The sequence below is a fragment of the Pocillopora verrucosa genome, chromosome 3, assembly GCF_036669915.1.
Source record: "Pocillopora verrucosa isolate sample1 chromosome 3, ASM3666991v2, whole genome shotgun sequence".
Taxonomy (NCBI): Eukaryota; Metazoa; Cnidaria; class Anthozoa; order Scleractinia; family Pocilloporidae; genus Pocillopora; species Pocillopora verrucosa.
Genome location: NC_089314.1, coordinates 25,635,435 through 25,648,205, shown reverse-complemented (window position 1 = coordinate 25,648,205; position 12,771 = coordinate 25,635,435). Strand labels below are relative to the sequence as shown.

Here is a 12,771-nt window from a genome sequence, read left to right as displayed (position 1 = left end):
CGATAGAACTTGGGCAACTTATGAACTTGTGAAATTATTTTAGTATTGTACCGCTTAGGTATCAGAGCACGTTTTGTTAGCTATCAAGTAAGCAAGCAACAAGTTTATTCCTAGCTTCTAGCAAATTTTTGTGTTCCTCCCGACCACATGCAGTTTGATTACTCTTTACTTCATTCATAGTTTGTGATCTATTCCTAATTAATGAACCATTGTTTTCGTGTATCCGTTTAATACCTTTGATGAAATAGTCTAGTGTGTTATGTAAGTAAGATATATAAATTTGCAAACTGCTTGGTCCCAAGACAAGCCTCAATCTGTTGTGGTGTTTAGAGGAAAGCAAAACGGCCAGTTTAGCTCATGAGGCCCATAAGTGAATGAATAGGTCATTGGTTTAAAGTTTGCATTTAATAAGTGTGGAGAGAGGCCGGATTTTTTCCAGATCAATCACAGAAAAAAGCAAAGCAAAACCAATGCAATCTCAATTACTTTCGAAAACTGCTCTATCTGGTATTCCAATGCGTCAATTCCTGTGGTCTTATCAGGATTGGGAGAGAAGTATCTAATTGCCAACGAGCCAGCCGAGCGAAGACGCTCGGCTGGCGAGGCGGCAGAGAATAGTGCCGCGCGAAGAATGGTGTATGCGAAAAAATTCTCGATCGGCATTGAATCGGCATTTGGTAAAAGTGTAAGTGTAAGGTGTAAGGTGTAAGATGTAAGATGTCTCAGTTTAAGCCAATTGCAAGGAAGGAACTATTCAAGCCAATGAAAAGACGTGTTACATTGTAAATGAAAAATTCAGAATTGTTTTTTTATGCTCTTTCAAAGCAACAGTTATACAATACAACACGATTCATATTCTTTGTTATGTTATTCTTTATAATGTTACATTAATAACAAGAACTATTCACATCCTTTCACATGTTCAAGTTATTAAATGACTTGGTTAATATAACCAAGCCCTTAAAACCTTAGTACAGTTTCCATGTTACTCTTATTAAAAACCCTTTTATCAATTGGAAAAAACTATGCCTCAGCATAAACCCCCTTATCAAACCACAAATTGATCGCTCGTTGGCACTCTATCGATAGGTATATCTAGTTACTTAAATATTCCTTTGAATTTTGTTTTTTATCATGACTTCATGATGATTTTATAATGTCAAGATGGTACGTGTAACTTATAACATCCCATTGCTTTAGAACTTTCAAGTTAAACCAAAGAATATACGGTTGTTATGTCCACAGTTTTGGTATATGATAGATTTTATTTTCCAGAGGGGCCCAAAATTGCCTAAGGATATGGTAGACTTTCGATTACAGAGATTTTGGAATTTTTTTTTTTCATGTCAAACTAAGCATTATTATTTTATCTATAATTTCCAAGAAAAAATATAAACGTATATTGAAACGCACGCGAATTGTTTACAAAAACGTATATTGAAACGCACCCGAATTATTTACGAAAACGTATTTTTGAACTTAATTCTTTAGCCCGCCAGAGTGTGAATAGCCAGTTATTACATGTCAACATAAATTACGCCTGAAGGGTTTCTTGCGGCGAAACACACCGTGGCCCTTGAATCTCGATCCCTCAGACATCTGATTTCGTTTGCACATGAAGACATTCACTCTCTGTCTGCGTTTAAAATTAGAGTGTGAATGGAGATAGATAAAAAGGAGGAGAGTCCATAGGTAAAAGTTAAAAGAAGCCTTGCTGTCAGCAAAAGAAGTAAAGAAATTCGACGCGGAATTGCGATAGATAAAGGCTTGTGGTTTAAGCGATTTTTTTAGCGTGCTTATGCCGCTTTTAAGTTAAAAAAAAGGGTTGAAATAAAAATTGCCGTTCAACTGATTGGTAGTTATTACACACAAAATATGTTTTTGCTGAGAGTCTCTTTGGTCTTTTTCTCCCTCATCACTCGCTAAGTTTCTCTGTAGCTAGCCGTTTGTTACCCCGGGTGGGGAATATTCCCCAGCATAAGCTACGTATCAAGAAAAGCGGATCAGCTGAAAGTTGAGCAGGCTTTGTTTAACGATTACAATGACCGTATATGGCTACCTTGGAACAATGGCGGAAACAGCTTTAAAATACACGCGGGATTTTTCAAAATTTCCGATTATCATACGAGCTGCAGATTTAAACCATCGGCAAAACTGATGATACGACAAATCCTCCCCGTGTGGGTGATCCTGGTAGATTTTTTAGGATGCAATTAGTCATGGTGGGGTGGATGGTGGGGCGACTGTAGCTTTCGTATCTGAAGTAAAGAAATGCGGATCAGTTCTTTATTTTCAGCTCTTACCCCATGTGATGTTGAGCTTTATAACAAAATGGCGTGATAATAAATCTGTCTCGATTCAGAATTGAAAAATACTCTTTATTTAAATATTTCCAAGGTACTCTTGAATTAAGGGGGTTTGTTGTTTTCGAAATTGTGACGCTGCTATTCACCCTTAATAAAAGTTGGAAGCAATTAAATTCAAGAGCAGATTTTTACACTTCGACATGACGCCAGAACTACACGTTTCTGCCTTTCCTATATGCGTCTTGGTCTTTTGAATGCAAGAGTAATTCAGTCAATTAATTTCCGATCAATACGGAACATGGTTTCTTGTTTATCTTGTTTATCAGAATGATGACCCATTTCTACCCAATGAGAGTAAGAGCAAGAAGGGTACGCTTTACAGCAATAAATAATATCGACTTGAATTTTTCTTTACCGAGCAATTTTAGTATTTACATAAAGCTAAAACGTAAGCACTTATCTTAATTAGCCGGCAGATCTAGTGCCCAAAGGGGAGGTTGAGGGGAAAATGATATTTGCGCATGAAATGCACAGAGAGCGTAAAGCTGGATCGTTGGAGTCGTGCTTCACACTCGAGTGAATTGTCGATCGGAGGCAAGGCGTAACGAAGGAAGAACTGCACTCCTTCCCTCGCTCGTCACCCGCACTTTGCGCTCGCCTGGCGCTTGTCTCCGCCTGCTTAACGCAAAAAAATTACGCCTGTTCCGCTGGCTAAGCGAATTTTACCCCTTTCATCTCCTTTCCACGCTGACGTAACGGCTTAAATTATTAGCCGGAAATATCTACAATGTTGGAAGGCGCCAGATTCTAGTCAACTTTCTCTGGCTTGTGACACTACTCAGTCCACACACCTCCAGACCTCCGCCTCCAGTTCTTGATTAACATATTTTTTCACAAGGTTTCTACCGTTCCGAAAGAAAGTTGATCAGGAATCTGTCATTAGTAATCACTGAGTCAGTATTACGAGGACAAAACTTAGAGTTAGAGGAAGTGATAAACTGAAAATGTGACGTGGCTCTGTTGAAGAAGGCATAAAGTTATAACCTAGCGAGTCGTTACTTGGATGATCTCGCACAATTACAATCATGTCCTTTGGTCTTGTAGGCCTTAGATTCAGTCTTGACGTTGTCTTATGTGTTGTTCGAGCCTTGGTATCCTGTGTGGAGCGTTGATCAGGGTTTATCGTGGTGTTTAGCTGATTCTTCGTTCCACAAACTGAAAAATGAACACAACAATGAACAACCATGACACATCCTTAAAAATGAAGTCATAAATTCATCCATTGATCATCCTATCTAATACAAACTTGACTTCTCGACTTCATGGGATATTCTCCCTTCTGATTGGCCGCAGTGATTACTTTGGGTTAGGTTTTACGACAAGGAATCTAAAAGTACTCTTCACTGCTAGTTCAATTGATTTATTGAATGAGTAATGATCCATTAATTGGGAAGAAAAAATGTGATTGATTAGTCAATTATTTAATTTATTGATTTATCTTCAAAGCTTGTGGTGTGTTCGTTTAGCTGAGTAATTATCATAACTTTTGTCGATTTTCCGACTTATCTAAAAGAAAGAAAGACAAGTCATAATTCATTGAGAAAAAGCAATTCCCCTCTGTTTCCTTAAATGATAGGTGATGCGCAGTGTATTTGAAAAGACAGTAATATTTGAAATGACTCCCTTGTGCAATGTTATTGACTAGTAACTACAAAACAAGTGTTACACTTACCGGAATTAGCCATACTACATCCATAGATTTCTAGTCTCACACAGGGTATTTCGTACTGCCTGGAGAGAAGTGGTCGAATTCGCACGAGCCGAGCTCTAAAGGGCACTGGTAGCTTGTTTTGTCGAGCCCGTAAATTTTTGCGATAACCTTCAAATATCTGGGGAGATAATAATGTGATGCGAGTGTCAGTCAAAGTGCATGATCCAAAACAGTTTTTTACTGAAAATGTTACTGGCCAAGCAGGATAAGAGTAGGAAAAACCAATATCCTATGAAGAGCTATATTTCAATTTAGCGTCGAAGGGATCCAAGATTGTGTTAGTGTTCATACTGACTGATTGCTCTTGAAATCTCGAAACCTTATTCCGCTCTAAGATAATCCCGATATGGCAACTTGTTTAGCGTCAAACCCTCTTACGAATATCTCGAAGGATGTGGACATGGCTAAATTTTGCGGTACTGTGCATTTGGACTCACATGTTCAACCTAAGCGACGTGCTCTCACTCTTCACATGAATATTCAAACAATACACGAGGTATTCTCACTTAAAGTATTCTAAAGTGTGATCATTAATCATGCCCAATCAATTGATCTGAATGGTACAGTGTAAGCTCAAAGGCAGTTTTACTGACGACACAAGAGATAATCTTGATTATACTGAGACATGTCACGAGTAGCACTTACCGTTCCTTCTTGATATTCAAACCAAGTTATCCCATCACAGCTGTAGTTAAGTTTGTATCTCAACGCAATGTTTCCATTTGCTGGGACACCTTGAGTGGCTATTGCGGTGACAATAGAGTTGTTTAACAGGTCCACTTGTAAGAAAGGATTCATATCCGCGTCTGCTGCACACCAACCCCCTAGAGATCTATGGTTAAGGCTCCTGGAGAGAAACAAGGAGAGAGGAACGTGAGAACAGCTTGATCAGAAAGTTTCGTGGATATCCTACAGGCATGCAGCTTACAATCCATGGGGAGAAGACTTTTCCTTCAGCCACCTTGTAGTCCAGCATAAGTATGATTAGAGTTGACTCCGAGCACTTAAGTATTTTTCCGCTTTCTTTGGATTTAGACTTGAAAAAACGTTTGGTTACAAGCAAATGAGATTGCCCGCGATAAATATCTTATACATTATCATTTCAATAACTTTATTGGTGAAGATTTTTATCAGTTTATAGGTAAATGCACGTGCTAACTTAAAAAAAAATTAATTAATTACTTAGTCCTGATATATAAGTCGGTACAATATATCAAACCAAGGATGCCAACTAGACGTTCTGATCGACTGGCAACTCGAAAGACACTTTTTTAAGTAATAAATTATTTAACAAACCACTGATTATGAAGTCTTGCTTCCGATGGTCGGGTCCAAACACTGTCGAAAGAGGAAGCTTTTATTTGCGACTCGTTAATCGCACCAGACTGCATTCCAAGGGCATAAGAACATGCTGTGGAGAATCGTAGTGAGAGAAATAAATCAGACACTTTGAAAATTATAATACAAGCTTGACTTTTGAATTATTGCACTTTAAATGAACTGTGGGATTCTTTTAGCAATTTTCTGTTAACTCTAGTTTTGTGAAGCCTCATAGATTGGTTAAACCCCAAGATTAGAAAGCACTGGACAGATGTTTATGTTTCAATACGTCACGGTGTTGTTGAGAACATATCATTTCTACAAACAGGTCCGTATAGATTGCATTTGGTTCAACCTAGCGGACGTTTTAGAAAATAATTTCACGTTAGTTCAGCAGATGACCGTGAGAAGTTGTCAGTAGAAGTACCAGCGCCAAAAGCATTTACTGAGGACTTCACCGAAGCAATCAACTTACCGATGGGAATTGTGTTTGTATCAGTGGCTAGGCTGTCAGTGCTATGTGACCTGTTCCCCGTCTTAGAACTCAGCGTTGAAAACGGAGGCAAACCAGTTAATGGAGCCTTGGTTACTGAAGAAGAGTCTGCTGCTGCCTGGCTTGGTGACATTGTAGCCTTGGTAGGGTGTGGGCAGGCTGAAATAGAAGGGTATCATGTTTTTGTCGGTTAATATAAAGAACAGTTTTTTCTGCACAAAAAACGCTGACTTGAAGAAAATTTGGTCACAAAATTTTTCTGCGCTTGGTCATGATTTTTTATGCCTGCTTGTTAAGGTCTTCGTTGGAACACTGAGTTTTTCACTTTGAACTTGATTGGCCGTTGGAATTATTTCTAGGTCCTTCCTTGACGAATAATTTCCATTCACCGTTTATGCTCTAAAAAGTAGATGATCCAATCCTCAATGGATTGATCTTCGCTTTTTTCCTGTTACCTTGGCTTGTTTCGCATCCATATAATTCCAGTCTCAGACAAATGGTTTCCAGCTGATTCCATTCCAAGGGCAACACTCTAATGAACCGAGCCAATATGGAAGGTGAAAGCGTGTTCGTTACCACACTATCAGAATCATTATTTGCCTGAAATATCTGCAAAAAAAAAAGTCGAACACAGTCATTACTGAGTCTGTACTCGAGCTAAGCAGCCCATTTAACCGAATGTTATCTAACATTTATTGCGTGAAACGACCACGATTATTGCTACTCTTCCTGGAATGAATAAGATGCTGGTGTATCGTAGATCACCACCTCCCGACCTTTTGCCCAAAATCTCATTATGATTTCCTGACAATGCCGACGCCCATTTATACTCCACGACAAGGAAAGATACTGTAAGAGTGCTAGAACCCAAGTCTATCAGAAGTTAAGCGTGCTAGTCCCAGTCCTCCGTATTTACTAAGTTTCTCGCAACTTATTGTTACTTACAGCAGGTACTCCTTGTATGGCATAAGAATGCCATTTGATTCCATCGCAACTGTAGTTCAAAGAGTATGACGCCACCCAGTAACCAGCCATAATGATGTCAATTCCCTGAGAAGCTACAGCTGACACGTTTGTTGTCCTCTGTAAGTCAATTTGAAACCACTGATCCAAGTCCACGTCTTCTGCACACCAAGCCCCGAATGAGTTCGACGTTCTAGGATGAAATCATGTTAAGGCATTAATCTGTTGTATTGAAAAGACAGCTGCTGTTCAGCTGCTTTTATTGTGCCAGAAAGGTTAGTTTTATTGAGCCACATGACACCTTCGCCAGACACAGTTGCAAGTTCGTTTTGGCTCTCTAAATCAACTCTTGCTTTTGCTCTACTTACATTGGGTAATTTCTTTTCATACTTAAATTGGATACCAGACAGAGAAATTTTCAATTGAGTGCCGGAAGTAATCCATGATTCCATTGGTTTTGCCTAACATGCTTCGTGCTGCACTGACTCCAGAAGACTCGCGCCACTTCCTCAACCAATCAGATGCAATTCTTAGGTATTGAATTAGTTGTGCAGACTTTTGGAACCATTTAATGTATCTTTAGTCTCTCCACATCGTATAAAACATCATCAAATCAGAATGTAGTTTTATTATTGTGCTGATGATACTCACAAATTGTTATGAAGTCGTCCTGCAGACGGCAGCAACCAGTCGCTCATGGATGTAGATGCCGAAAGCTGCGAGTCATGTATTGAGCCTGACGCCAAGCCAAGAGGCGATGAGCAACCTGAAAAAAATAGAAAGCCTCGTCTTACTTCTTTTGATTTAGGAGGGATGTAAAAGTCACCGGCAGTGGCATGGTCTACTTGTTAGTCATTCAGTCAGTCCGCGAGTCAGTGAGCGGGCAAGCCGGTGATGAGTTGGTCAGGTAGCAGTCATCTAAAAATGTGAATCGAGGCTGACTAATTAGCATTTTTGCTGTGACCGTATCTCAGTTTGTACACAGATGACCATATGTTTAACTCCCCTTATCTTACTCAAAACCAGTTCCGCAAGCGAAGAATGTCGCAGGTGTAGGGCTTAATTGTTGAATAACTGCTCTCCTGTTTCAAAGCAACGCCAATTAAAAATGGTTTTGTCAACGTAATGAGAGACCATCGCTTAAAAGTTTTCAAAATCGATACGCTAAAGAAAGTTTCTGGGAAAGAAGCAAAATTACAAAATGATAAGTGCTCCTGCAGAGATCATTACTGTGGAAGAGTGAGAGCAACAGAAAGAAGACGTAAAAATAAAGGTTTCTACGGGTACTTTATTCTTAAATTTCAGTCGTTGATGGCAGTCACCGCTGATGTGTTTCTAAATCAGTGGTCCACGAAGAAACCTGATCTTTCTACACATGTTTTCTTAATTAAATATTACAGTTTCCGTAATAGATTTGAAAAATTCTTATTTTCTCCTCGCTAATTTGGGGAACAGTTGTCGTGGGCGCTCAATGCCATTGAGCCACTCTCCCCTACTTTCTTATGTTAACGGATGGTCATAGCTTGGAGGGTATTCAATTCCGAGTCAGAGTGTTTACTTTACAACAATAGCGAGCTGGGGGAAACTGTCAAAAGTAAATTAATTAACTGCTAATGAAAAATAATGACCTGTCTGAAGCTATTCATCACTCTGGACAGCCGACAACTCAATGCTGATCGATTGATCACAGAACAAGAGGCCTGTTTACTGGAGCAATGCTCAACATCTAGGGCCTGGTGAACTGATTTAATCGTCTTAAAAGTGATTTAACTGGTGGGTATTTCATAGAGGAGCCGTTTGATTAAAACTTTGTCTGATAAAGGACGACGCGTGTCTCAGAAAGTGTTTGTGTCTCTTCTAACTGCGGCCGTGCAAAGGCTGCAATCATCGCACAACAGTTTCGGCCATTCTTAGAACGAAATTATGAAATGAAACAGTTGTTTCTAGAGGTATTAGGTAAATTTCGTTCAGTGAGGACTGGCAGTTTTATTGTGAGCTAAGATATTGTTAGCTAGCTGAAATATTCCAAACTTCGCCCATATACCTGCGATTAAGCGATAAGCTAATTACACATAGAGGGCTGACCAAAAGCCCTCGTTTTACACGATTTCTTTGTGTCTTCTTGTAACGTTTAGGAACCCTATTCCTCTCAATGCAGGCGATTTAGTGGGAAAAATCATCGCTATTCTTTCGAAATACACAACAACCTCAAGAAGTTTATTGATTAGTCAAAAGTGCACATTTTAAGCTCTAGTCTGGTGTCAATTAGCTTTTCAGACAAGTAACCGACAAGTACATCTACAGCTTCACTCGGATCTGTTTTCGTGCCGCTGTTCCTGCGGTCTTTCAGTACATTTGTATCATTTCAAAGCAGAGATGTTCAGTTTCGACTGTTAACCAATAATACTGCAAGAGCTGTATTTCTGTCCAGTTTAAGTTGTTAAGAGAATGATCAATGAAAACTATCACCACAACGCCCTTAAACAAAAGCATGCCGCGAAGGTTAAACGCTCGTATCGTCAGCAGTGAAACATTTCAACAGTTCACTCAGTTTTACTCACGTGTGAAAGATGTCCGATCAAGACAGAAAGTCCAGGGACTTCGATCCGCGACTAAATTTGATTGGATCCATTTAAAAACTGACTAAAAATCGGGTTTGTATTTTGCATTTTGGCCCAGGTTTGTTACTTTGATCGAATGGTTTGGCTGACGTGTATCACAGATATCTTATCGGGTTCCTTTCACCATTTACGCACTGGCTTCAATGAAAATGATTCAATAATTTATAACAGAAGAAGTGTACTTTAACGTATTTAAATATAGTTAAGGGAGTCAATGCTCAGTTTGCAAGACGAGACTACAATACCAGCTGCGTTTATAAGAAACGAACAATCACTTTCCTAACTTGCCTACATGGACATAAATCATTACTATTTTCCTCGTTAAAAGTTATATGCCACAAATTTCAAAGTGAGATAGTATTAGAGAACGAAAAATAACTCTACTCGTTCTAAGATCACTCAGATAATTTAACAATAAAGTCTTGGCAAGGAGAGAGTGAATTAAGACCCACAAATATTTTGTTAACCGCACATTCTCGTGCTGTAACATGAAAAAAATCCCGACTTCAGATTTCATCTCATTTGGATACGAACTCAGTGAGAATACAAGTGATTTAAGAGAGCTAAATAGAGGTATTAATCAAAACTGGTACTTGTGGGAGGACGCGATAGTGGATTAATCAGAAAAGCAAACTGAAATACGTCAAGACTGCCTTAAGCTATGGGGAAACAGTCTTCGGTTTTCCGGCCATGTTTCACCCAACTATCTAGGAATGCTTCATGGCCCTACGAATTGCTTAGTATTAATAAATACAGCAATTTCGTTTTTTGAGCCGTTTAGAGGCGTCAAACTTAAGTTTCTCTATCCTATAATGGGCTTATGTTTGCTATAACTGCGGCTTAATTGCCACCCGCTGTACGAGACGAGGAACATTTTTTGCCGTCAAGTGGAATTGAAATCGACCCTGATTCCTGTTTTCAATCGTGGCGGCGTATCGGAGCACTTATTTCAAATACATTGCGGAAAGCTACAGAATTCACGGATTTTCCCTCTTGTGAACGACACCAAAACCTTGAAAACGGATAGAAAAGTGTGAATAATCTCTACTCGACTAGCTTACCTGCGATAGCTTCCTCTGTGGCTGTGAAATATAAAACAAACACGAGAAAAATTGTCCAACGCATCTTCGCAAAGAATTTAACTCCAGCCTTGAAGAGTGAGCTTCAAATAATAAACTTAACCTCTTTGAGGTAATTCTACTTCTTCACTTCTCTACGGATCCACGCTTCGACCTCGGCGAGGGTTTTTGGGCTCTGATTTCACACATAGATCTTCACTTTGTAATATGATTACAAATTTAATCCGCAAAATCCGCAAATCTGTTGCCCTCAAGGGGTCACAGCGACAAAACCGGAAAGGCGGCGCATTGTTTACGCTCGAAAGTATGAGCCGGGTGTGTTGTAGTCATACATCATGATCGATCACTGTCTGGAGGCAGCAAATTGTAGGGCTGCAAGCGCGGTACATGTTACTGAGAGGACATTCGCTTGTCATAAACAACCTGGAAAATGCACCTTGGTGGCGCTGAGAAATATTTTAATGGCGAAAGAACAATGCAGAGTGGTTTTAACACAATGCAATCCTCGAACGGGACGTGCTTTCCGCTTTGCCACTTCGTACAAGAGCTAAGTAACAGGTTTTCGGACTCTGAATTTTCATGAATAGCGTAGAACGGCATCCAGGATTCTTTCTTCCCTAGTTTGCCTGTTTGAAATTGTCACTCTTGCTCTGTAAGCAATTTCGTAAATGTCGCAAGCTATGAAACCTTAGACCTGGGGGGTGTTTCTCCTGTTCTTCTCTTAATGGGTCATAAATCGTCTTTAATTCGACAGTTGACGGAGTTGAAACAAGCCATCTAAGACATCAGCTAAACGCAACTTTTGGCGTTCCTCCTCGCGATAGTTGAGAGTAAAATTTAATTGAATAGCGATTAGATGAAAGATCACTACACTTTTGAGTTACCAGCCATTCGCATTTTTTAATGTTAGTCTTTATTCAGAAGGTCAGAGGTATCTTTTTCCAACATTCCCTTCACTGTGTTCATCCTCCACCGATATGTTACGAACTCGCATGATAACCGGTTTCCAAATGGCTTGAAGAAGCACTGCGTGTTTTGTCAAAGTCGCATCCCATAAAATCTTAATTTTGTTAAATTTTCTCTAGCTGTGTACATAATAAACTTCGATGATCTTAGTCCTCATAAAATATATAGTTCGCTGTAAAAATATGTTTTTGAATGAAAAGTGAGACCACTAGTCCCTTATAAATCAGTTATGTTTTACTCTCAAGGTATCAAAAATGACAAATGTAACCAATGTTATTTAGCAACTTTCAGGGCTATTGCTAATGGGTAAAGTATCATAATCGAGTGTTAGAAAAGAGAGAAATATTTCAGCGGTTAATTTATTGAGCTTTCCTCCGGATGGAACTCGCACTGATGGTCAGTGTTGCTTACGAACTCTCTTATCGTTAAGTGGTCTTTATCCCAGATTAAGGAATTTTTTCTGCATCCTTGGCGTTTCCGTTTCTAACAGTTTTGGTACTTGATGGAGGAAAAAAGCCCCCGATTATCATTAGCACTGTGTTAACTTTGGAGTCAGGGTAACGAAGACGTTCACAACGCCAACTTAAGCATAAGCCTCATTTTTTTTAACAATTTTTGAGAATCGTAATGGTATACTATGTTGATAAAGAGAAAAATGATTTTAAAAGTTCTAATTTTTAGGAGAGGTTCATTATAATAGTAGCTTTGTGAGATTACATTTGTTTATTTATCACATCACTTTGAAATCAGTGGTGATCCTTGCCTTCCTGTGGCAATCTACATCTGTTTGGCTTATAGCAGTGCAATTTTGCACACGAATCGCTCTATTTTTCGTTTTAATCGCATGCCTTTTCCAGCCATTGAAAATGGAACACTAAAAAAATAGCAATCAGAATTCATGGCTTGCTTAAAGTAACCAAATAGGTTGCAGCAAAATGAAAATGAAAGACTCGACAAGCCATTTTGTGGCGAATTGTGCAACTCTTGTCGCAAAATCTTTGCTTAAAAAAAGATGAAAAAATGCAATTTCAAATTGATTGTAATAATTACGTGGTATTTGAACTACGAGTTAAATTTCGATTGTTTGTTTATCTTGTAATATTTTGTGTATCAAAAAAAGGCTTGACTAAATGACTACTTGGGTTAAAATAACGTTTTGGTGCGCCAAGACAGACCTTTTTCGTTCCATACCATTTTTCAATTCTGTGAAAATTCGTTGTCATGGCCACTTTGATTTGACATCTTTATTTCT

At 39.0% G+C, this 12,771-nt stretch overlaps 1 protein-coding gene across 1 annotated transcript; it reads right to left on the bottom strand.

Moving 5' to 3' along the window:
* Positions 1 to 2,417: 2,417 nt before the first annotated feature.
* LOC131768277 (EGF-like repeat and discoidin I-like domain-containing protein 3) lies at positions 2,418 to 10,716 on the bottom strand. Its single transcript, XM_059084011.2, has 9 exons — positions 10,536 to 10,716; positions 7,505 to 7,619; positions 6,836 to 7,046; positions 6,346 to 6,499; positions 5,873 to 6,049; positions 5,374 to 5,488; positions 4,723 to 4,924; positions 4,039 to 4,195; positions 2,418 to 3,521 (listed from the first exon to the last, which is right to left on the bottom strand). The coding sequence occupies exons 1-9, from the start codon at positions 10,597 to 10,599 to the stop codon at positions 3,253 to 3,255; spliced, it is 1,464 nt and encodes a 487-aa protein (XP_058939994.2). The 5' UTR covers positions 10,600 to 10,716; the 3' UTR covers positions 2,418 to 3,252.
* Between the last annotated feature and the right edge of the window lie 2,055 nt (positions 10,717 to 12,771).